This window comes from Erinaceus europaeus, chromosome 4 (genome assembly GCF_950295315.1).
Source record: "Erinaceus europaeus chromosome 4, mEriEur2.1, whole genome shotgun sequence".
NCBI classification, from domain to species: Eukaryota; Metazoa; Chordata; class Mammalia; order Eulipotyphla; family Erinaceidae; genus Erinaceus; species Erinaceus europaeus.
Genome location: NC_080165.1, coordinates 69,158,375 through 69,182,307, shown reverse-complemented (window position 1 = coordinate 69,182,307; position 23,933 = coordinate 69,158,375). Strand labels below are relative to the sequence as shown.

At 51.6% G+C, this 23,933-nt stretch overlaps 3 protein-coding genes across 5 annotated transcripts; 2 read left to right on the top strand and 1 right to left on the bottom strand.

The window, feature by feature from the left end:
* The first annotated feature begins 1,844 nt into the window (after positions 1 to 1,844).
* On the top strand, positions 1,845 to 10,105 carry NFKBIE (NFKB inhibitor epsilon). The gene is made up of 6 exons (XM_007537393.3): positions 1,845 to 2,437; positions 4,593 to 4,695; positions 5,355 to 5,577; positions 7,483 to 7,571; positions 7,733 to 7,972; positions 8,981 to 10,105. Exons 1-6 carry the CDS (start codon positions 2,088 to 2,090, stop codon positions 9,044 to 9,046), a joined length of 1,071 nt encoding a protein of 356 aa, XP_007537455.2. The 5' UTR covers positions 1,845 to 2,087; the 3' UTR covers positions 9,047 to 10,105.
* An 873-nt stretch (positions 10,106 to 10,978) lies between these two features.
* Positions 10,979 to 17,022, top strand: SLC35B2 (solute carrier family 35 member B2). Of its 3 annotated transcripts, XM_007537383.3 has the most exons (4): positions 10,979 to 11,128; positions 11,631 to 11,824; positions 12,024 to 12,178; positions 15,578 to 17,022. In XM_007537383.3, exons 1-4 carry the CDS (start codon positions 11,118 to 11,120, stop codon positions 16,514 to 16,516), a joined length of 1,299 nt encoding a protein of 432 aa, XP_007537445.1. In that variant the 5' UTR covers positions 10,979 to 11,117; the 3' UTR covers positions 16,517 to 17,022. The 3 variants fall into 3 exon arrangements, with proteins under 3 accessions (XP_007537445.1, XP_060045881.1, XP_060045882.1); XM_060189898.1 differs by lacking the exon at positions 12,024 to 12,178 and having other exon boundaries at positions 10,998 to 11,128; XM_060189899.1 differs by lacking the exons at positions 11,631 to 11,824; positions 12,024 to 12,178 and having other exon boundaries at positions 11,015 to 11,128.
* A 261-nt stretch (positions 17,023 to 17,283) lies between these two features.
* On the bottom strand, positions 17,284 to 23,602 carry HSP90AB1 (heat shock protein 90 alpha family class B member 1). The gene is made up of 12 exons (XM_007537386.3): positions 23,445 to 23,602; positions 22,095 to 22,241; positions 21,788 to 21,994; positions 21,542 to 21,701; positions 21,290 to 21,423; positions 20,882 to 21,190; positions 20,493 to 20,658; positions 19,446 to 19,636; positions 18,851 to 18,998; positions 18,263 to 18,531; positions 17,734 to 18,067; positions 17,284 to 17,647 (listed from the first exon to the last, which is right to left on the bottom strand). Exons 2-12 carry the CDS (start codon positions 22,239 to 22,241, stop codon positions 17,538 to 17,540), a joined length of 2,175 nt encoding a protein of 724 aa, XP_007537448.1. The 5' UTR covers positions 23,445 to 23,602; the 3' UTR covers positions 17,284 to 17,537.
* Positions 23,603 to 23,933: the final 331 nt, after the last annotated feature.

Here is a 23,933-nt window from a genome sequence, read left to right as displayed (position 1 = left end):
TGCAGGGGATTGAACATGGGACTTCAGAGCCTCAGGCATGGCAGTTTGTTTGCATAACCATTATGCTATCTACCCCTGCCCCAAGTTATTTTTCTTTAAAAAATAATTTAATCATTAATTATGAGGAGGGGTCTTTCTGGCACATGTAGTGCTTAAGCCATTGTGCCACCTCCAAGGTGACTCACTCTGCTAAAAAAAAAAAAAAAGTAATAATTTGGACACTGTCCCAGTGATAATCTTGGTAGCAAAATAAAATAATAATAATAGTAATTTGCTTTATTTATCACATTTGAAGAGAAAGAGTGTGTTTCATGTGAGACAGAGGAAAAAAGAGACAAATCAGGGCATTACTATGGCATAAGTGGTGTTGGGGAATCAAACTAACCAGAAACCTCAGTTATGCCAGTCCTGTGTACTGCCAGTTGAAGCATTTCCCCAGTCACACTCTGCTTTTTTTTTTTTTAAGACAGTCTGCCCCAGAAAACACACACACACACACACATCCTTGTGCCCTTTTCTTTCTTGTTTAAAAATCTGATGCTAAGGTATGAGCCCAGAGTCTTGCACATGCATGTTACCACTGAGAGAGAGAGAGGAAGAGTGAGAGGAAGAGTGAGAGGAAGAGGGAGAGGGAGAGGGAGAGGGAGAGGGAGAGGGAGAGGGAGAGGGAGAGGGAGAGGGAGAGGGAGAGGGAGAGACAGAGACATTAAAGTACCATTCACAGATTTCCCTTGTTCATAGTGTTTCCAGGTGGGGACAGGTGACGGGGTGAAATCCTTAGCCTCATAGGTGGTAAGGTGTGTACTTTGCCTGCTAACCTATCTCCTGGACCTCCTCATAACCAAGTCTGTGTGATCTGGGACATTGACAGGGGACATCTTCTATCCAGGAGCCAAAGGGAGACCAGCTTTTTGTTTCATTTTGGTTTTCAGATAATTCAAACTTTTATTTTCTTTAAACATATTTTGTTGGGAGGTGTAGATAGCACAATGGTTATGCAAAGAGACTCATGCCTGAGGCTCCAAAGTCCCAGGTTCAATCCCTGGCACTACCATAAACCAGAGTTGAGCAATGCTCTGGTTTAAAAAAAAAAAAAAATCATTTCGCTTACTTTAATGAGAGTGATACAAAAAGAAAGGCAGATTGACACTGCTCAGCTCTGGTTTATGGTGGTGTTGGAGATTGAACCTGGGACCTTAGAGCCTCAGGCATGAAAGTCTTTTGCATAATCATTATACTATCTCCCCAGACCTATTTTCTTCATTTTTATAAGAGAGACATCAAGAGAAAGATCAGAGCACTCCTCAGCTCTGGCTTATAGTGGTGCTAGGGATCGAATCTGGGACCCTGGGGTCCCACCGAATACAAATCCTGTGCTCTAACGCGTTGAGTTATCTTCTCGACTCAGATTTTTTTTTTTTTTAATCTTACAGGCAATGGATGTCCCCTTTCCCTACGTAAACTTCAGACACTGGTAGATGAGAAAAACAAGAGACATGCGTAGAAGACAGGAAGTAGTGTTTCCCCATCCAACCACCTCAGTGCCTTCCAGCAAGGCACCCAGCTGATGCAGACAAGAAATGCATATTCTTTTAGAGATAAACGATTGGATAAATGAATGAAGGGGGGAGGGACAATGAGTGAAGAATTGGAAGAAGAAAAGGGGGAAAGAAAGGGTGCACGGAACGCATAAATGCAGAAGGAAGAGGGTGAATGGATGGTGGGTGGATCGAGGGACAGAGCAATGAATGAACCGACTGGCAAGTCTTGACTCCGAGCGGACTTAAAGGGCCCGGCAAGGGGGATTCCGAAGGGCGGGGCCTCGTCCCGGAAGCGCCGCCGGGGGCGGGCCCTGAGGGGCGGGGCGTGAGGGCGCATCTGCCGGGGCTGCCCAGCTCCGCTGAGTAGCCGCTGCCTGGACCTGGCCGGCGCTGCTCGCGGACCCCCTCGGGCCCCCGCAGGCGGGAACCCAGACCAGCCCGGCCGGCCGCGCGCGCCCACTGCGGCCTCGCGGCCCGGGAGGTGGCGCGTGGAGCCCGGAGCAGGATCCCGCCGGGGCCCGGCCCCCGCGGCCCGGCACGGCGGGCATGTCGGAGGTGCGGAAGGGGCCGGACGAGCCCGAGGAGAGTCAATACGACTCTGGCATCGAGTCCCTGCGATCCCTGCGCTCCCTGCCGGAGCCCGGCCCGGCCTGCGCCCCCGGGCCCTGCGAAGGCGGCGGCCCCCAGCCCTGGACCCCTGCTTCGGGAAGCGCCCAGAAACCCCCCGACAAGGAAGACGATGGGGAGCGCGCTGACTCCACCTATGGCTCCTCTTCGCTCACCGAGCCCCTGCCTTTGCTGGGGGGCCCCGACACCCGGGCCCAAGCCCCCGCTGGCGGGCCGCTGAGCCCGCAGCAGCTGGAAGCTCTCACTTACATTTCTGAGGACGGAGACACGTGAGTAGGGGGAGGGGGGCTGCGCCCTCCTCCAGGACCATCCTCTCTGTCACCTGGAAGGGGGGGCGGTCCCCACTCTTCACACTGCAAACTTAACTCCAAAGCCACTTCTGAGTTCTGGCCAGGCCCGGCCCAGGCGACCTAGCAGTCATCTCTTGGGTCACCCTTTTGGATATGGGCAGGGCCCTTAACAGGCGTCTGGAACCTCAGCCAGCATCTGGAAACCTACCCACAGCCCGCCCCTGAGAAAACAAAAATCTTTTAACCAGCTCACCCGCGCCCGCCACCCCCTTCTTGCTAGGGGAGAAGGCATCTTTGCTTAATATCTGGGATTCCCAACCCCTGACCTTGGAAAACCCTGTGTCAGTGAACAGAAAGTTCCAGCTACAGGTTGCCGGTTGGTGCCAGGAAGCTAGGGATAGGGGGTGCCACCGGTGTGCTGAGCAGAAACTAGGACAGGCGGGGGGGGGGGGGTGTCGGGGGGGGAATGTCAGGCAGGCTGTGGTGCTATTGCCTGAGCAGACAGACAGTAGCTTGGAAGCCCCAGCCTACTTCCTCCTCTGCGAAGAAAGGGGAAGTGAGGGCTGGAGTCAGTCTCACCGACACCCTCCGACTGCCCGGGCCCCCCAAATTCCCCGACCATCCTGACTGCTGCTCCTCCTTTTACCCTTCTGCCCCCCAGGTCCAGGTGGAACTGAGTGGGAAGTGGGCCAGGAAGTAGCTTGTGTAGGAGAGGCTGGCCAGAGAGGAGCTGGTCCCTTAGGAAACAGAAAATGGGGTGGGGGGCATGAATTTCAGGGTGAAAAACTAAGGTGGCCGGGGTCCCAGATCAGGGGTGCTGGAGTGAATGATGATTTAGAGGCGACAGTCATATCTGCCCTGACCCGCCTCCTGGAGAACCTGGGTGGCCTTAGACATAGCCAGCCTCTGACCCCAGTGGCAATTCTCAGGCCCAGAGCCAAGACATGGGAAACTCCAGAGAGAATACCTAGGGCTGACCTTTGCTCCAGGGAGTGGGATTTTTTTTTCCCCCAGAGTACTGCTCAGCTCTGGCTTATGGTAGTGCGTGGGTATTGAACCTGGGACTTTGGAGCCTCAGTCATGTGAGTCTCTTTGCATAACCCTTATACTATCTACCCTCACCGTGGAGTACTTTTAACATTACCAGCCCTTAAATGCTAGAGACAGGTGTTAGATCTTGGTGGGAGGGTGGGTGGTGAGGGACCAAAGTATCTAGATTCCCCATGGGATCCCCAGAGGGAGGGAACCAAGTGTCTGGGCTGTGGGACACATGGAAATGGGAAGAGGAAGTGGGAGGAGGGGAGACTGAGGGAGAGAGGGAGGTGGCGGCAGGAATGTGACCCAGAGAGCAGGCCCTGGCCGAGGGGATTTCCAAAGCAGTTCCTCCCTCCATGTCTCTCTCTCTCTCCTGGGCCTTCCTCCTGCCACCTGCCACCTAAGCCTGCTCCGCTCCTGCCTGAACAGCCCCCTCTCCAGCCCCGACAGTCCGTTTCTCCGAGATGACCCCACACCCCCAGGCAGCTGTCGGGGTCTACACCCTCTAGTACAGACTTTCATTTTCCCCCACCTGACACAGGGGAAACCCCAGGACTGGAACTTCCCTCCCAGCTACCCCCAACCCCTGCCCTTGGTTAAAGCTCTTGTCCCCCAAGATGCACACATTTTCCTCTACTGTAACAGACCTCCCTTTTGAGGGGCACCCATGAGTGGGGCACAGGAGATAGAATGCTCAGCCCTGGAAACCACCTCTGCACTACCCCCTGCCTGCAGCTTTCAGTTTAGCTCTGAGTTGCAGCTGGCCTACAAGCCCTGCAGCCTGGGCCTGTAGGGGAGTGGGGTGTAGGCAGTGGACAGGAAAGTCTTCATCCTACCAGCACCCTGCCCACACACCTATCAGTCAAGACCTTCTTGAAGGCCTGGAGATGAACCTCTCACCCCAAGGATCCTAGTTTCCACATCAGCCTTTACTTCCTTCAGGCTCAAATTCTCACTTCCTGCGCCTTACCCTGTGGGTGGTTACTTAGAGACCAATATGTTCTTTTTAACCCCAGGACCCCAGGACCCCAGCCTGTTGTCTCTGGCCTGGGCCCTGATCCCCATATCCTGTCCTTACCTCATCCCCTTCCCCCCTCAGGCTGATCCACTTGGCAGTGATTCATGAGGCCCCAGCTGTGCTGCTCTGTTGCTTGGCTTTGCTGCCCCAGGAGGTCCTGGACATTCAGAACAACCTTTACCAGGTGGGTAGGGGTAGAGTTAAGCCCAGGTACCAATTCTGCCCTGATAGCCACCCCCTATAGTCACACAGGCATCCCTAGGCCATGCATTCAGCAAACCATGTGCCAGGCACAAGGCAAGAAAATGAAGCTACAGAGATGAGTGAGATAGTCTCTGTCCAGCGGGTGCTCCCTGCCTGGCTAGGGGACTCACAGCAGTACCTCATTACACAGCATGGTGATCAGGGTGGGGATGGGGATACACAACAATTGCTGTGTCTGTGGGTAGCAGCCAGGGAGGGAGGGCTCATAATGCAGGTGGTGACATGGAGACTGCAGGACCATGCTGGGTAGGGCCTGCCCAGTGCCTCATTCTCTCTTTCCTCCCCCTGACCTCTAGGGGAAACGGAGGCCTCCTTGGGCCTGAGAGGCCAGGTCTGCTTCTTACCCTCCTTTCTCCAGGAAAAGCAAGAAGCCCCTGTCCTCATCCTGCCCATCAGAATTGGGGTTTCAGAGCCACGGGGAGGTTACAGAGGGAAGGGCTTGGTCGTACCTCCTTGGAAAGCCAGGACCAAAGCCTTTCGAAGCTGCCTGACACAAAAGGTTGTGCCCATCCTCAAGTGTTCCCAGAGGTGAGTACATGCTGCAGTGGGAACTGTGACTCTCTCTCTTTGTCCTTGCAGACTGCTCTCCACCTAGCTGTCCACCTCAACCAGCCAGGAGCAGTTCAGGCCTTGGTACTGAAGGGAGCCAGCAGGGTGCTCCAGGATCGGCATGGCGACACAGCCTTGCATGTGGCCTGCCAGCGCCAACACCTGGCCTGTGCCCGCTGCCTGCTGGAGGGGCTGCCGGAGCCAGGCCGAGGACCACCCCACTCCCTGGACCTTCAGCTTCAAAACTGGCAAGGTGTGGGGGGGGAGTGGGGTTGAGCAGGATGGCAGCTTCAGGGCCCTTGAGGAGAGGACAGGAGGGGCACAGCTTGCCCGCTGATGCACCTCCTGTTCTGTTTGTTTGTTTTCCATATTTATTCATTTTTTTTTTTTAGATTTTCTTTTTTTTTCATGTTTATTTATTTTTCCCTTGTGTTGCCCTTGTTGTTTTTCATCATTGTTGTAGTTATTATTGTTGTTGTTATTGATGTTGTCGATGTTAGGTAGGACAGAAAGAAATGGTGAAAGGAGGGGAAGACAGAGAGGGGAGAGAAAGATAGACACCTGCAGACCTGCTTCACCACCTGTGAAGCGACTCCCCTGCAGGTGGGGAACTGCGGGCTCGAACCGGGATCCTTGTGCTGGTTCTTGTGCTTTGCGCCATGTGCGCTTAACCCACTGCCCAACTCCCTGTTTACTCATTCTTAATGAGAGAGATACACAGAGAAGGATAGACATAGAGATATAGACCAGGGCCCAGGCGGTGGTGCACCAGGTTAGGTGCACACACTACAGTGTGCAAGGACCTGGGTTCAAGCCCTTGGTCCCTACCTGCAGAGGGAAAGCTTCACAAGTGGTCAAGCAGGACTGCAGGTGTCTCTCTCCCTCTCTATCTCCCTCTCCCGTCTCAGTTTCTCTCTGTCTTTATCCAGTAATAAATTAACTAATTAATTAAATTTAAAGAGAGAGAGAGATAGACCAGAGCAGTGGTTCAGGAGGTGGCACAGTTGATACAGCGCTGGACTCTCAAGCATGAGGTGCCACGTTCAATCCTAGGCAGTTCTCTCCTCCTGTATTTCTCATTAGTAAATAAACAAACAAAAAGTAAATAAAATATTTTTAAAAATATATAAATATGAGATAGACCAGAGCACTACTCAGCTCTGGCTTATGGTGGTGCTAGAGATTGAACCTGGGACCTCAGAGCCTCAGGCATGAAAGTCTTTTGTAGAACCATTATGCTATCTCTATAGACCTGCACCTCCCATTTTAAGCACATCTTTGCAGAAGGGGTGACTGAATGAATTTATTGAGAATGTACTACATGCTAAGCATAGAGCCTAAACACCTAAGACAGCAACTTAGTAGAGATTAGATGAACTCATTAATTCACTTGACAAAAATGTACTGAGGGCCTTCTGTGTGCCAGACACTATTCTAGGGATTGGGTCTGAGAGCAAAACAGAAGAACTAAGACATGCACTGAATGTTGTAAGATGTGAATTTTCTAGTAGGTTAAAAGGCAGCGAGCACTGTGGGGAAAGTAGAGCAGAGGGAGAGCAGGGCTGTGGGGGAGGGCAGGAGGTGCTGTTCAGGGCAATAGGGGACACCTGAGCAGAGATTAGAAGGAGGTGAGGGATGTGCATTTGAATCCAGTTCTCTAAGGAAAGAGAGGAGGCGACAGGCCAGAAAGTGGCCTAAGGGAGCACTAAGAAAGGAAGTTGGGGACATAGCCCCTAGGGAGGGGCTGGGAATTGTGAGGATAGTGACTCTCACTCAGGTGGAGCTTGGAGGCAGATCTGGGGCTTAGGGGAGTTGAGGAGGTGGAGTTGGGGGGGGGGGCGATGACTTGGAGTCTGCCAGGGGTTTAGGGGAGGGTTGTCGCCAGGCAGGGGTGTCACTGAGCAACCTGACTCCTGAAGCATGAAAATTTCAATAACATGATCTGAAAGGTGGAAACTCTGAGTCCTTTTCTCTTCAGACTTTCGAGGGGTTTTTGGGGGATTGTGTTTTCACAGCCCTGTGACCCAAAGCACTGAGTGGGCAGCGGGTCCCTTGGGACCAAAGGCAAGGGAGGTCCCCGCAGTGGGGATGGGGCAGGGGCTGGGGGTGGAGAGAATGAAAATGAGGGGCTAGAGATCAACATCCTTCACTCTGGCAGGTCTGTCCTGTCTCCACATTGCCACCCTGCAGAGGAATCGGTCCCTCATAGAGCTGCTGTTGCAGAATGGAGCTGACATTGATGCGCAGGTGAGGTGGCCAATCAGGGCGTGGCCAGCCCCAGGGCCCGCCCCCCCCAACCCCCTACACATCTGGACCCCCCCTGCGTTCCCAGCCCTGTAACCCAGCGTGGAGATACCCACCACTGCTTCCTCTAGAGAGGTTTGACTGATGCCCTTGTTCCCTTCCAGGAGGGTACGAGCGGGAAGACAGCTCTGCACCTGGCTGTGGAGACCCAGGAGCGGGGCCTGGTGCAGTTTCTGCTGCAGGCCGGTGCCCGGGTGGACGCCCGCATGCTCAACGGGTGCACGCCGCTTCACCTTGCAGCTGGCCGTGGCCTGGGCGGCATCTCGTCCACCCTGTGCGAGGCGGGGGCAGACTCCCTGCTGCGGAACGTGGAGGATGAGACCCCGCAGGACCTGGCTGAGGATGTAAGAGGCGCTCTTCCACACAAGCAGAGGCTTTAGTCACAGCCCAAAGGGTCAGGGAGTCAGGAAAGTCCATGGGTGCAAGACACATTCTGCCAGTGACAAGGTGGGGGAGATAGCATAATGGTTATACAAACAGACTTTAATACCTGTAGTTCTGGGGCCTCAAGGGTTCAATCTGTCACACCACAAACCAGAACTGAGCAGTGCTCTGGTAAAAAAAAAGTCAATCAGAGGCACAGTCTTATGTATAAGATAGCAAGGGTATGAGGTCTGTGGGGCATGTGTTCTAGGCAGACTTTAATATTTCCAGGCCTTCAAAATCCTGTTATAAAATTTTTAAAAGAGTTTACTTATTTACTCATGAGAAAGATAGGAGGAGAAAGAGAAAGAACCAGACACCACTCTGCTACATGTATGTGCTGCTGGAGATTGAACTCAGGACCTCATGGTTGAGCATCCAACACTTTATCCACTGCACTACCTCCCGGACCACTTTTAACTTTTTTTTTTTTTTTTTTGCCTCCAGTGCTATAACTGGGACTCGGTGCCTGCACTGCAAATACACTGCTCTTGGTGGCCATTTTTTTTGTTGTTGTTGTTGGATAGGACAGAGAAATTGAGAAGGGAGGGGAAGATAGAGAGGGAAAGACAGACAACCTGCAGGCCTGCTTCACTGCGTGCGAAGCAACGCCCCTGCAGATGAGCCCCCCTGCTGGGGGCTCGCACTTCGCACTATGTGTGCTTAACCTGGTGAGCCTCAAATTTTTTATTTGAGGCCAGGGGTAGATAGCATAATGGTTATCTAAGGACACTCTCCTGCCTGAGGCTCCAAAGTCCCAGGTTCAATCTCCTGCACCGACATAAGCCAGAGCTGAGCAGTGTTCTGGTAAAAATAAAAACAACACTTTACTTGCTAGGACTGGGGTTCTCCTTAGCTTCTTTCCCCCCACACTTCTTTTCCCATGGACTCTGACCTTGCTTCTCTCTTTCTCTTTTTCGCATTCTCAGCCCCTTGCTCTTTTGCCCTTTGATGACCTGAAGATATCAGGGAAGCCGCTGCTGTGTACTGACTGAAGCCAGGGCAGGATCTGGAGCCCTAGGACTGCTGCCTCTTCTCACCTGGAAGATGGAGCTGATGTTGCTTTGGTCTGGGCCCAGGCAGTGGATCCTTCTGGTGTCCTGGGGCCTGCTGGTGCCAGAGCCAGGACTGACATAGCTCTGGGCTGACTGGAGGGACCACAAGCTAGAGAGACAGCCTGGAAGTAAGGTCTTCCCGGGTTGACAAGAGATACTCGGGAGACACCTTCCCTGCAAAACCTCAGGTCTTCTGTGTGGAAGCCTGTTTGCTATCTCTGAAAATGGCAGGGGCTCTTGTTTCCATTCACATTGGGTCAGCCTCAAACTGCCAACTAGTAAAAAAACAAACAAACAAACAAACAAACAAACAAAAAACCTGAATCTCCAGAGTGAAGACAGATTGAACAACCTGAAGGATCAGGACACTGAGAGCTTCCATGCTTCCATTTGCACTGCTGTTGAGGACTCTCAAACACCATTGTTTAAAGACTTCTTGCAGAAGGCCCCAAGCTGAACCTTGAAGGGGGAAGGGAAGCTTTAATAACAAGACACTAAAACAGCAGAGACTTTTAGGATGTACACACGCACGTACACATGCACACACAGTTGTTTTGTCCACATGCATGCCTGTGTGTGTTGGGAAATGTTATCCAGGTCTTCCTTCTCAAGGAAATTGTTACTTAAGCAGGGTAGGGCCTTAGTAGTAGGTAGGGGAGAAGAGTTTCTCGTTCCTCCTTAGGCCAGAATTTCTGCCCAGCACAGACCTTTGCCCTTTCTGTGGAAATGCAAAGGGAGAAAGCTAAGGGGGAACAGGTAGGAGACCTCACTAATGTCCTGGAGTTCACCATCTGAGCTGCAAAGAAGAGCTAGCCCAGAGACGTACGTGTGTGTGTGTGTGTGTGTGTGTTCTCTTACTCCACACACATTTTGAATGCCCAGCTAGGTCAGCCCTATGCTAGAGTGAAGAAAATAGGGAAATAGAGTAGTCTCTGGCTACTCTAGTAAGATAGACAACCATTAGAGTCATAGACCTCCAAATAAATATGTAATTACAAATTCGCAGTGGATGCTGTGAATGGAGAGAACAGCGGGAAAGTGGACAATGGAGACGGTGGAGGGCTGTGCTGTGGGTGTCAGCGATGCCTCTGAGGGGTGCATTCTCGGTTTTGACACAAAGTTAAGTCTGGGATGGGGGAAGAATATCAGGGGGGAGCACAAGTAAATTAGAGGAACTGAGAGCAGGCCAGTACAAGTCTATAAGGGTTGGTGAGTGGGCGAAGCAGACAGGCACCAGGTCATGCAGAGCCTGAACAGTCATGGGGAGTGGGGAGAGAAGTGTTGACCCAGCCAAAAAAGGAAAGAGACATCTTCCTATTAGCAAATGAAAAAATGTCCCATCTTTTCTTTATCTTATTTTTATTATTTTGAACAGAGATAGGGAAAAGGGGGGAAATAGAAATAGAGACACCTGAGAGGCCAGCGGTGGCGCAGCGCCAAACGATGTTCTACCAGATGCACCACCTCCTGGCCCCCATAAACTCTCTGGCTCTTAGTGGTGCTGGGGATTGAACCTGGAACTGCAGGGCCTCAGGCATGGAAGACTTATTTGCATAACCATTAAACTGCCTTCCTCAGAGCCCCTCCGTTCTAACAATACTGTAAACCAATGTTAAATTAAAAAAAAAAAAAAACTGAAACTTATGGGACATAAGGGGAAATCCCCGAGACACAGAGCCTCCTCTCAGAGATGGTCACCACTCCTTCCCGGGGTGTGCGGAAGGCGCCAAGTTGGCTCCCCACTTGCCGCTGCTCAACAGAAGCAGCCAGGCTCCCGGGAACCCAGCGGCGTCTACCTCCCTCCGGGCCGCGCGGGGGCGCTGTGACCCGGTGGTGGCCCGGGGCGCTGCGTGGTCCCGACTGGGGGCGGAGGGGCGGCCGCGGGGAGGGAGGCGGGAAGAGCGGGCACTTCCGCTCGCCGCACTCGCTGGAGGCGGCGGCGGGAGCGGAGGGAGTGCGCGGCTTGGGGACCTGCATTCCCCGGCCCCCTCCGCCCCAGGCGGCCCGGACGATGGACACCAGGTAGGGGGGCTCGGGGACCCGCGAGCTCACGTGACCGGGCCACGTGACCGCCTCCCGGCGGCTGGGGCGGGGGTGCCGGGTGGGGGGTCCCAGCTGCAGCAGGAGGCCGGCACCGTGCTGCCCTGGGCCGGCGGGGGTGGAGGTTGGGTGCAGTCCACTTCTTGCATTCGAGGTTGTCGAAGTGGGGGACCCTGGCGTTCCGAGGAGACGGAGGGAGGAGGGACCGGGGCGCCGCCTTTGGCCGGAGCAGCCGGCGATCGCTGGAGGGAACAGAGGGAACCTGTGTGGTCAGAGGGGCGGGCCGCCCCTGGGGAGGGAGGCCGGGAGGGAGGGAGCCCAGCCGGCACCCCCGCCCCCGGGAGAGAGAGAGGCTCTTTGTCCGGGCTGGGCTGCAGCTGAGGGGGGCGGGGAGAAGACTCCGGGCCCTCCTCCAGGGAGATCCCCCTCTCAAGGCCGGGTGATGAAGCGCTGCCCCCTAATCCTCTGTCCGCTGTTCCCGCAGGTGGTGGGCTGTGGTGGTGCTGGCTACACTCCCCTCCCTGGGGGCAGGTGGGGAGACCCCCGAAGCCCCTCCGGCGTCATGGACCCAGCTGTGGTTCTTCCGCTTTTTGGTGAATGCTGCTGGCTACGCCAGCTTTATGGTACCTGGGTACCTGCTGGTGCAGTACTTCAGGCGGAAGAACTACCTGGAGACAGGTGTGTAGAGGAAGGGTGTGGGACCTGTGTTAGCTCTGGGTTATGACCGCTGTCTAGCATTGCAAACGGAATGTGACTTGGAAAGGGGAGGGAATGAAGGAGGGTGGGAGGTCAAAAGACCTTTCAAGGTAGACTGGCTGCTGAGGGGAAGATGAGATGCTAGGGAGATGTGGGGCTTGACTTAGCATGTCTTCTTCAGGAAGGGGTCTCTGCTTCCCTCTGGTGAAGACCTGCGTGTTTGGCAATGAGCCAAAGGCCTCAGATGAGGTTCCTCTGACACCCCGGGCAGAAGCCACAGAGACCACTCCCACAAGGCAGGCCCTGAAGCTGCTTTTCTGTGCTGTGGGACTCCAGGTAGGTAGGCAGGTTCTGCTTGGGTCTCAGTAAGCAGAACTTCAGAGCCAGTTTCAGCCATACTGGTTTCAGAAGTTTGCTAATTGGTGTGTAAGGGTTGCCCTCTTCTTTGGGCTGCACCATTACCATTGTCTTCTTGCAGGTGGTTAGAAGCAAACCTTGGGTTTTTGTTTTTAAAGATTTATTTATTTGGGATGGGGAGGGGGTACAGAAAGAACCATAGCATCACTCTGGCACACCCAATGCTAGGTATCAAACTCGGGATCTTTTCCAACTCTATCCACTGTGCCATCTCTGGAATTTTTTTTTCTTTTTTGCCTCCAGGGTTATTGCTGGGGCTCAGTGCCTGCACCATGTATCCACTGCTCCTAAAAGGCCATTTTCCCCCCTTTTGTTGCCCTTGTTGTTGTAGCCTTGTTGTGGTTATTATTGTTGTTGATGTCGTTTGTTGTTGGATAGGACAGAGAGAAATGGAGAGAGGAAGGGAAGACAGAGGGGGGAGAGAAAGATAGACACCTGCAGAACCCCGGTTCTGGGGGTCGGGCAGTAGCACAGTGGGTTAAGCGCACCTGGCACAAATCGCAAGGACCGGAGTAAGGATCTGGGTTCGAGCTCCTGGCTCCCCACCTGCAGGGAGTCGCTTCACAGGCGGTGAAGCAGGTTCTCCAGGTGTCTGTCTTTCTCTCCCCCTCTGTCTTCCCCTCCTCTCCATTTCTCTCTGTCCTATTCAACAACCAACATCAACAACAATAATAACTACTACAACAAGGGCAACAAAAGGGGGGGGGAAGCCTCCAGGAGTGGATTCATGGTGCAGGCACCAAGCCCCAGCAATAACCCTAGAGACAAAAAAAAAGAACCCCGTTTGCTCTCCCGGTACCCCACCTACAGAGGGGTCCCTTCACAGGCAGTGAAGCAAGTCTGCAGGTATCTCTCTCCCCTCTATGTCTTCCCCTCCTCTCTCAGATTCTCTCTGTCCTCTCCAACAATAATAACAATACTACTAACAACAATAATAACAGCAACAATAAAACAAGGGCAACAAAAGGGAGGAAAATAGCCTACAGGAGCAGTGGATTCATGGTGCAGGCACCAAGCCCCAGTGATAAACCTGGAGGCAAATAAAAAATTGAAAAAAAAATTGTTAAGTGGTCCGGAGGTGGATAAAACACTGGACTCTCAACCAGTAGGTCCCACGTTCAATCTCCAGCAGCATATGTACCAGAGTGAAATCTGATTCTTTCTGTCTTTCTACTCCTATGCCTCTCATGAAAAAAATTAATTATTTTTTAAATAAAGTTTTATGTTAGTAAGACAGAAAAAGAAAGAATCAGAGCATCACTCTGGTACATGGAATGCCAGGAGTCAAACTCATGCTTCTAAGTTCAACAACATTAACCACAGTGCCACCTCCCAGGCTCCAACCCTGTCTTCCTTTTTTTAAATATTTATTTATTCCCTTTTGTTGCCCTTGTTTTATTGTTGTAGTTGTTGTTGGATAGGACAGAGAGAAATGGAGAGAGGAGGGGAAGACAGAGAGGGAGAGAAAGATAGACACCTGCAGACCTGCTTCACTGCTTGTGAAAGTGGGGAGGTGGTGAGCCTGGTCCTTGCACTTTGCACTGACTACCTGCACTTAACCCGCTGCACTACTGCCTGACTCCCCCCCCCCCCTTTTTTTTTAAATGATTTCTACTGTGCTGTTACTACACTCTCTTCTGGAAAAATGTGTCTCACATATCTAAATCCACTGATGAGTTAGGGATAGCCATCCTACCTGTGAGAGGGGCTATAAGATGCCCTCAGGGCCTTTTTTAAAAGTTTTTTTTTAACCTCCAGGGTTATTGTTGGGACTCAGAGCCTCCACTGAGTCCACTGCTCCTGGAGGCTATTTTTTCCCTTTTCTTGTTGTTTATCATTGTTATTATTATCATTGGATGGGACAGAGAACCGAAAGACCAGGAAAGATAGACACCTGCAGACCTGCCTCACCAGTGTGAAAGGACCCCCTGCAGGTGGGGAGCTGGGGGCTCGAACTGGGATCCTTATACCTGTCCTTGCGCTTGGAGTCATGTGTGCTTAACCTGCTGTACTATTACCACCCAGCCCCCTAAAGTACTTTTATCAACATAAGGAAATGAACACCAGAGCATCACTCTGGCACACGGCTGGGGATTAAACTCAGGATCTCATGCTTCCAAATTTAGCTCCTTACTCACTGAGCCATCTTCCAGGCATTTTAGAGTGGGTTCTACTAGTTCCCACCTCATGTACCATGTTGAAGTAACTGGTGTCCCAGCTTTCCTAAGAATTTTGGCCTCGTGGTCCGAGAGCTGATGCAGTGGATAAAGCGTTGGACTCTTTTAAGTGTGAGGTCCTGAGTTCAATCCCTGGCAGCACATGTTCCAGAGTGATGTCTGGTTCTCTCTCTCCTCCTACTTTCTCATTAATAAATATTTAACAAAAGCAAACCAAAAAAAAAAAAAAATGAGGGTCTCTGAATTGGGGGAGGATAGGAAAAATATTTGAGGGTTGGTAAGAGCATAATAGGCAAAATGACTTTCAAAAGAAAAATATTTGAGGGAGTTGGGTAGTAGCGCAGCAGGTTAAGCGCACGTGGTGGTGCAAAATGCAAGGACCTGCGTAAGGATTCCGGTTCGAGCCCTGGCAACCCACCTGCAGGGGGTTCGCTTCACAAGTGGTGAAGCATGTCTGCAAGTGTCTTTCTCTCCCCGTCTTCCCTTCCTCTCTCCATTTTTCTCTGTCCTATCCAACAACGACATCAGTTAACAACTACAATGAAAAAAAAAAAAGCAGCATGGGCAACAAAAAGGGAATATTCAAAGTATTTGAGGGGCCAGGTGGTGGTGCACCTGGTTGAGCACGTTACAATGTGCAAGGACCCAGCTTCGAGCCCCTAGTCCCCACCTGCAGGGGGAAACCTTCACAAGTGAAGCAGTGCTACAGTTGTCTCTCTCACCCTATCTCCCCCCTTCCCTCTCCATTTGTCTCCATCCAATAAATATAAAATTTAAAAAATTTTAAAGATATATATTTTTTCCCTTTTTTTCTTTTCCTTTCTATTATATTTCATAGGACAGTGAGAAATTGAGAAGGGAGGGAAGATAAAGAGGGAGAGAGAAAGACACCTGCAGACCTGCTTCACAACCTGTGAAGCTTTACCCCTGCAGGTGGGGAGCAGAGGCTAAAGATATTTTTGAGATTGGCATGGGACCTGTATATGGTCATAAAGCATTTGTCATACACGTAACACCCTATAGTTGAAATCCAGATTGGGAGAGGAGAAAGTGATCGTCAACATATCCTAAGGAAATAAGGGAGTGTTGACCATTTTTTGCTTACCTTTTTCCTCACTTCTGTCTCCTCTCCTCCATCCAGGGTTCTTACCTGACTTGGGGTGTGCTGCAGGAAAGAGTGATGACCAAGAGTTACGGAGCCACAGCCACATCACCAGGAGAGCACTTCACAGACTCACAGTTCCTAGTGCTTATGAACCGAGTGCTAGCGCTGATCGTAGCCGGCCTCTACTGCATCATCGTCAAGCAGCCCCGGCATGGGGCACCCATGTACCGGTACTCCTTTGCCAGCCTGTCAAATGTGCTTAGCAGTTGGTGCCAATATGAAGCTCTCAAGTTTGTCAGTTTCCCTACCCAGGTGCTGGCCAAGGCCTCTAAAGTGATCCCTGTCATGATGATGGGGAAACTGGTGTCTCGGCGCAGCTACGAACACTGGGAATACCTGACAGCTGCCCTCATCTCCATTGGGGTGAGCATGTTTCTACTGTCCAGTGGACCAGAGCCCCGAAACTCCCCAGCCACTACACTGTCAGGCCTCATCCTGTTGGCTGGCTACATTATCTTTGACAGCTTCACCTCAAACTGGCAGGATGCTCTGTTTGCCTATAAGATGTCACCAGTGCAGATGATGTTTGGGGTCAACTTCTTCTCCTGCCTTTTCACAGTGGGCTCCTTGCTAGAGCAGGGGGCTCTCCTTGAAGGGACCCGTTTCATGGGGCGACACAGCGAGTTTGCCGCACATGCCTTTCTGCTGTCTGTCTGCTCTGCTGGTGGCCAGCTCTTCATTTTCTACACCATCGGGCAGTTCGGGGCTGCTGTCTTCACCATCATCATGACTCTTCGCCAGGCCTTGGCCATTCTCCTCTCCTGCCTCATCTATGGCCACGCCATTACTGTAGTGGGGGGCTTGGGGGTGGCTGTTGTTTTTGCTGCCCTCCTACTGCGGGTCTACGCCCGGGGACGGCTAAAGCAGAGGGGTAAAAAGGCAGTGCCAGTTGACTCCCCTGTACAGAAAGTTTGAGGGTTGTGACATGAAATGAGACCCTCAAAGGTGGCTGGCTCAAGGGCAAAAGGCAGGTTTCCTGTATCACAAACCAGCCTTTGCTAAAAGGGGGAAAAAGCAAGTATTCTTGCCCCTGGCCTTAAGTCACCCATCCTCTTGGAAGCAGGAATGCCTGTTTTGGCAGGGTAGCCAAGAATCCTGGTGGGGTTTTGTCTAGGAGCTGAAGGGACCTCCAAAAGCTCACACTCAAGATCCCTGAAATCTGCTACCTGTGCTTGTCCCCCCCCCCCCCCATTGACCTCTGGTGAGAAAAGCACAAGTGTAGGCTCCAAATGCTGCTTTCCCAGGAGAAAGATGGTGCTTTGCTGGGGGAGGAGGGTGGTAGAGCCCTGCCCAGCAGTGCTGCCCCCTAACAAGCTCCTGGATCCCTAGGCTCTGTTCCATGAGCCAGTTGCAGGTTTTAGTACTTTGAAAAATGTAACTTTTGGCTCTTATAATTTTATTTTATTAAATTGTTGCAATGAGCAATGTGTTTAGTTTTTTTTGGCCAGAGCTTTTTGGCTTGTGGTTGAGGGACTAGAACCATGTTAAGCAAGTTAAGGGACTAGAACCATGTTAAGCATGTTAACCATGTTAAGCAACCGTGCTTCCCCCACCCCCCATCATTTAAACATGCCCTCCTCCAGGCATTGTGACTTCCTTCGGAAGAACTTACCAAAAAATATTGCACTACACTCCTGCCAGAGTAAAAGCAGCAGTTATTTCCACTTTACAAGTGAGAGCAGAACTGTAAAACTGCCATCTTTATTTTGCATACTTTAATTTCAGAACAAAATAATACACAACATCCAAACCCATTGTCAAATGTGGAAGGGGGTAGGGTTTGATACTTTTCCCCAGTCCTGTCTTACAAAAGACAAGAGAAAAAGAAAAACCACTAGACATCAGCAGAAGTAACCAGGTGGGCAGGGCCACTCAAGGTTGCCGGGGCAATATGGGGCTACTATACAGAGGACACAAGGTTTGCAGGTAGAAACTTCTAGTCTACTTCTTCCATGCGAGAGGCATCTTCATCACCCTCAAGGGGGGGGATCTCGTCAGGGACGGCGGTGCTGGGCTCTTCTGTGGTTACCTCATCTTCATCAATGCCTGGAAGCAGCAGGAAATACAGATTGGCTCTCATGGCAATGAATCTTAATCTCTGCATGCCATTCAGATCAATCAAGGGCACTTACCTAAGCCTAGTTTGATCATGCGGTAGATGCGGTTAGAATGAGTCTGGGGATCCTCCAGGGAGAAGCCTGAAGACAGCAGTGCAGTTTCAAACAGCAGCACCACCAGGTCTTTGACAGCCTTGTCATTCTTGTCTGCCTCTGCCTTCTGCCGCAGTGTCTCCACAATGGGGTGGTCAGGATTGATTTCCAGGTGCTTTTTAGCCATCATGTAGCCCATTGTAGAGTTGTCCCGAAGGGCCTGGGCTTTCATGATGCGTTCCATGTTGGCTGTCCACCCATAGGTGCTAGTTACAATGCAGCAGGGTGAAGATACAAGCCTATTGGAGATTGTCACCTATGGGCAGACACATTAAGATTACTCCTTTGAAGAAAATCCCAGTTTTAACTAGTATTCTCAGAAGCTCCAAAACTGTTAAAAAAAAAAGTGTTAAAGCTTGCAAGACCTGTTGACTCAAATCAGACTGCAGTTGAGGTCAAGTGACCCTGAAGACATTCTTTACAAAACTGTGCCTTTAGCCCCAGAACTTACCTTCTCAACTTTCTTATCCAGAATTTCTTTCATAAGCTTGCACAGGTTCTCAAACTTGGCCTTGCTCTCCTCCATTTTCTTCTTCTCCTCCTCATCCTCAGGCAGCTCCAGGCCCTCCTTAGTCACTGAGACCAGGCTCTTCCCATCAAACTCCTTCAGCTGCTGCACGCAGTACTCATCAATTGGTTCTGTCATGTATACCACCTCGAAGCCCCGCTTGCGGACTCGCTCTACGAATGCAGAGTTGGCAACCTGCTCCTTGCTCTCACCTGCAGGGGTTTAATCAAATGTTAAGAACAGAAGACCCATGTGGTCCAGGAAGTGGCACAGTGATAAAGCTTTGAACTCTCAAAACGTGGTCTGAGTTCAATCCCCAGCAGCACATGTGCCAGGCCAGAGTGATTATCTAGCTTTTTTTTCCTCTACCCCGATTATCTGGTTCTATCTGGTTCTTTACATCATCTTTCTCAAAATCTAAAAAAAAAAAAAAAAAAAAAAACAGAAGACCCATACCACCAGCTGCCAGGCAGTTCCCAGGTCTCTCTACCAAAACACGTGTTTAGAGACTTGGATCAACCACCAACGCACCAGTAATGTAGTAGATGGATTTCTGAGTCTCCTTCATGCGGGAAACATATTCTGAAAGTGAAGTCATCTCATCTCCAGATTGGGAGGTGTGGTAGCGTAGCAGCTCAGAAAGTCGTCGCCGATTAGTGGAGTCCTCATGGATTCCAAGCTGTAAGGATGGCAAGAGTATTGTGAAAACAATCTTGGGGCTGGGAGTGGTACACCTGGTTGACCGCAGGTTACAGTGATGCCCAAGGACGCAGGTTCAAGCCTCCAGGCCCTGTCTGGGGGTGGGGGGGCACTTTACAAGTAGTAAAGCAGGGCTGCCAGTGTCTTGTCTCTCTCCCTCTTCATTACCCCCTTCCCCCCCCGACTTCTGGCTGTCTCTATCCGAGTAATAAAAATAACTAGAAGAAAAGTGGTCCAGGAGGGCACAGTGGATAAAGCATTGGATTCTTAACCATGAGGTTCCGAGTTCGATCCCTGGCAGCACATGTACCAGAGTGATATCTGGTTCTTTCTCTCCTATCTCTCAGGAATAATTAAAAAAAAAAATCTTGGCTGTGCGCTTGTAGTCTACCCATTTTAATTAAGTTGGAAAATTTTGTTACCTTACCTTGAGATTTTTAGAGAATGCCTCATAAAATTTCTTGTAGTTTTCCTTGTCCTCTGCCAGCTCAGAGAAGAGCTCAAGGCACTTCTTAACAATATTTTTGCGAATGACCTTCAAGATCTTGCTCTGCTGGAGCATTTCTCGAGAAATGTTCAGAGGCAGATCCTCGGAGTCTACCACACCACGGATGAAGTCTGCAACCAATGAGTAGCAAAATTCAGTTACGGAGAGAAAGACTTCACTAAATTTAGTGTGTTTTTTTTTTTTTAAAAATGAACCAACTTGCTGTTAGTGGATCCTTTAAGTATTTAAGATACCAGGGCCAAGTAGTTAAACTCAGATTATAATGTGCAAAGACCCAGGTTCAAGCCCCCTTTTCCCCACCTGCAGAAATGGGAGGCCTCAAGATTGGTGAAGGGCATCAGGTGACAGCACACCTGGTTAAAGCGCATGTTACAATTTACAAGAACCCAGGGTCTCTCTTACTATCTTCTCCATACCTGATTTCTATCTATCCAATGTAGATAATTAAAAATTGGTGAAGCAGTTTGGCAAAGGACAGCCCCTCAACATTAAGTTGGAGGACTCGAAGAGCAGGACCAACAGCTTGAAAGCTGTCAGGAGCTGCTTGTTGTTGGCTTTGAAAGTGACTGGGATCCATGTGCATTCAGTCGAAAAAAAAAAAAAATTGGTGAAGCAGATCTACCAGTGTCAATTCTCCTCCCCTCTCAATTTATCAGTCCTATTCAATTAAAAAAATTTGACTGCTGGGAGCAGTGGATTTATAGTGCTAGCACTGAGCCCCAAAAAATAACCCTGACGGGTGGGGGTAGATGCAAACAGTGCCTGAGGCTCCAAAGTCCCAGGTTCAATCCCTTGCAACACCCTAAGCCAGAGCTGAACAGTGCTCTAGTAAGAAAAAAAAAAAAAAAAACCTTGATAGCAAAGGCCCCTGGTCCCCCCCACCTGCAGTGCTACAGGTCTTTCTATCTCTATACCCCCCCCTCCTCTCCTCTAAAGTTGTCTCTATCCAGTAATAAAAAAACTCACTCAGATACTCTGGTATCAATTCATCACAGCTATCCATGATGAATACACGTCGTACATAGAGTTTGATGTTGTTCTTTTTCTTCTTATTCTCAAATAGGTCAAAGGGAGCCCGACGAGGAATGAACAGCAATGCTCTAAATTCCAACTGACCCTCCACAGAGAAATGCTGAAATAGCAAAATAAATCAGTAGTGTACTTCAAGACAAAAGTTGCTTTTAATCCCCATCACCAAATTATAAAAACAATCTTCCCTGGTCAATAGGGGCTTATTAATCCTAGTAAACATGAGGGTAGCTATGGTGACAATTACAAGGTCCAACCAGTCTATCATGAGCTCCTCCCTGCCCTCTACTTGCTGTTTCTAGAGTCTACATGCAAAAGCTCCTCACCTTGACAGCCAAGTGGTCTTCCCAGTCATTAGTTAAGCTCTTATAGAACTCTCCATATTCTTCCTGGGTGATGTCATCAGGGTTTCTGGTCCAAATGGGCTTGGTCTTGTTCAGTTCTTCTTGATCGATGTATTTCTCCTTAATCTTCTTGGTTTTCTTTTTCTTGTCCTTACCACTATCATCTTCCTCATCTGAACCCACATCTTCAATTTTGGGCTTTTCCTCATCATCCTTATCTTCCTCCTCTTTTTCGCCTTTCTCTTCCTCTGCCTCATCATCACTAATTTCCTTCTCTCGTTCCTTCTCCAGCTGCAAACAAAGACAGCAATTAAACACCAGTGTATGGGACACTGACTGCTCCAGTTTTCTGGAGGTGTATCACATGCAAAAATGACCATCAATACTCACATAAAGAGTGATAGGATAGCCTATGAACTGCGAGTGCTTCTTCACTACTTCCTTGACTCTCCTTTCCTCCAAGTACTCTGTCTGGTCTTCTTTAAGGTGAAGGATCACTTTGGTACCACGGCCAATGGGCTCACCTGGAAAAAAAAAATAAATCACAAACCAAGAATAAGCTAGGAACACTAAAAGACAACTACTTTATAGGTGTTACGCAGAGGATCCTAACCAGCCAACCTGACAGGAGAGCTAACTTACCATGGTCGGCACGAACAGTGAAGGAACCTCCAGCAGAGGACTCCCAGGCATACTGCTCATCATCATTGTGTTTTGTGATCACAACCACTTTCTCTGCTACCAGATAAGCAGAATAGAAGCCAACACCGAACTGCCCAATCATGGAAATGTCTGCACCAGCCTGCCATAGAAATTAAAAATGTTAAAAACACTTGTTTCAAGTACATCAGTAAATGCACAACTCTGCCTAACCAGACCACAACATACCTGAAGAGCCTCCATAAATGCCTTCGTTCCAGATTTGGCAATGGTTCCCAAATTATTTATAAGGTCAGCTTTTGTCATGCCAATGCCTGTATCCACCAGGGTCAGGGTGCGTTCCTGGGGGTTGGGGATGATGTCTATCTTCAGCTCTTTGCCACTGTCCAACTTGGATGGGTCTGTGAGGCTCTCATAGCGGATCTTGTCCAAGGCCTAAAATTAAAAATTGATTTTGTAGTTATTAAAATAAAGCACCACAAGGCCGTTTGGCCTGCTACTAGTACTTCAAACAATGAACTCCCAGGACACTCACGTCAGAAGCGTTACTGATCAACTCCCGAAGGAAAATCTCCTTGTTGGAATAGAAGGTGTTGATGATGAGAGACATAAGCTGGGCAATCTCTGCCTGGAAGGCGAAGGTCTCCACCTCCTCCTCTCCATGGTGCACTTCCTCAGGCATCTGAGGAGAAAAGGCCCCGAGTTAACAATGGAGCGGACCGGACCCTCCCAGCTGAACGATCCCCAAAGTCACCCCAGTCAACGCCGGCCGCGGCTCCAGCTGCTTTGAGCTGAACCGTGTTTCCCCAGAGACCGAGGAGCCCTTTCTTCCAAGACCCAAAGCTGCAGCCTTAAAAGCAGAGGTGGAGGAAGAAGGGGTTTCGGGAGCCTCGATACCTCAGTTTGCTCAGTGAGGGATCTCGAAACCTCCCTTTGTGGGGACCGGGCCAGACCGAGGCCTCCGGCAGCACCGCGGGCCGCACGGGCCCCACAGGCCGGAACCTACGCCTGGGGTCGCCCATTCCCGCATAAGTGACACTATCGCGGGTCTTTCTGATTTTGGGGCGGGCGGAAAGCCAAGGTGACCCCGTTTTATATTCCGGGGCGCCGGTGAGCCCGGGCCCCTCTTTAGCCCTGGGGGGGAGCCCCCAGTAATAAAAGGCGGAACGTCGAGGCTGACGGCCCAGCGGCGGATCCCCGCGGCCGACCCCCAACAGCAAGATGGTGGCCGCGGCCCGACCCTCGTCACCGCCGGACATGCGTGGGCCGAGGCCCGCGGGGAGGGGGCGCTGCTGCCGCACAGCCTCCCTTCGCTCCAGCATCCGGGCACCAGGGCGGGGCGCCGGGCTCCAGAAGCTTCCAGAACAATCTCGACCAGCCGCGAGGGCGGGGGAGGAGGGAGCCCGGCACTGTCCCCGCCCCTCCCCGGTGGAAAGATCTAGAAAGGTGAGCCTGGACCGGGTCGGGAGGCTGCGAAGCACAGCGCCGCCGCGAGCCCGCCCGGGAAGCGCCTGAGGGGCCGCGGGAGCAGCCCCGGCGGCGGGGGGGGGGGGGGCTGTGCTGAGTCACGCCGGGCGCGCGGACCCGCCACCTACGCGGCGTCCGGAAGTAAAGGGCCAAACATGGCAGCGCCCCGGGCCCGCGGCCACCACGTGCAGCCGCCCAGCGTCCCCAGCCCCCACCCGCCCAAGGCCGCAAGCCACGGGGCCCCAGCCGGGTCCCCGCCAGCTCCGGAGCTACCCCCCCCACCCGCCCACTCCCGAGAGGAATCAGCCATGCGCGCTCCAAACAGACCAAACCTGCTGGCTTTTAAAAAGACAGAAATGGCGAAGCAACCTCGAGGTGCGCGTTGAAAGAGCAGAGCCTGAGGAGACTGGAAGCTTACCTTGAAAGAGGAGAGCTGCAAATTAGAAAGCTGGGCGGGTAAAGGCCGAGCCTGGCTCACGCACGGCGAAACGCTGCACGGGGGCGACTCAAGAGAGCGGCTGGGAGCCGCCGGTCTGCCTTTATAAGGCGAAGCACAGGCATCTGCCCGCCCCCGGATCCCTCCGCCTTAAAGGAGTTTGCCCGAAAGTCCGGCACCTGCGCCTCCCGCCTACCCTGACGTCATGGCCCCGAGCCAGGGAGGGGGCGGGGAGCTGGCAAGCACCTGGCTGGGGCTGGAGTGCGAGCACATTGGCGGGGTTTGGCCCCTCCACACCCTCCAACGGGGAATTGAGGTTGCGGTCCTGGCTTCAGCTTGAGCGGAGCTAGAGGCCTAATATCCCCCCACCACTACCTCTCTAAACGCCTCGGGGGGGGGGGGGGGGCGGGGAGTCGACGCCTCCGCAACTAAGACACGCAGCCAGTTTCAAGGCACCTAAAGGGGGCTGGG

What these genes read in the sequence shown, in the direction of transcription:
- NFKBIE (XM_007537393.3), top strand. Translation starts at nt 2,088, where the DNA reads ATGTCGGAGGTGCGGAAGGGGCCGGACGAGCCCGAGGAGAGTCAATAC. An exon ending in TCAGCTTCAAAACTGGCAAG is followed by an intron (nt 5,578 to 7,482) that starts GTGTGGGGGGGG and finishes TCACTCTGGCAG; the next exon opens with GTCTGTCCTGTCTCCACATT. An exon ending in CGCAGGACCTGGCTGAGGAT is followed by an intron (nt 7,973 to 8,980) that starts GTAAGAGGCGCT and finishes TCGCATTCTCAG; the next exon opens with CCCCTTGCTCTTTTGCCCTT.
- SLC35B2 (XM_007537383.3), top strand. An exon ending in GAAGAACTACCTGGAGACAG is followed by an intron (nt 11,825 to 12,023) that starts GTGTGTAGAGGA and finishes TGTCTTCTTCAG; the next exon opens with GAAGGGGTCTCTGCTTCCCT. An exon ending in TCTGTGCTGTGGGACTCCAG is followed by an intron (nt 12,179 to 15,577) that starts GTAGGTAGGCAG and finishes TCCTCCATCCAG; the next exon opens with GGTTCTTACCTGACTTGGGG.
- HSP90AB1 (XM_007537386.3), bottom strand. Translation starts at nt 22,241, where the DNA reads ATGCCTGAGGAAGTGCACCATGGAGAGGAGGAGGTGGAGACCTTCGCC. An exon ending in GCTATCCTATCACTCTTTAT is followed by an intron (nt 21,191 to 21,289) that starts GTGAGTATTGAT and finishes CTTTGTTTGCAG; the next exon opens with CTGGAGAAGGAACGAGAGAA. An exon ending in AAGACCACTTGGCTGTCAAG is followed by an intron (nt 20,659 to 20,881) that starts GTGAGGAGCTTT and finishes TTGCTATTTCAG; the next exon opens with CATTTCTCTGTGGAGGGTCA.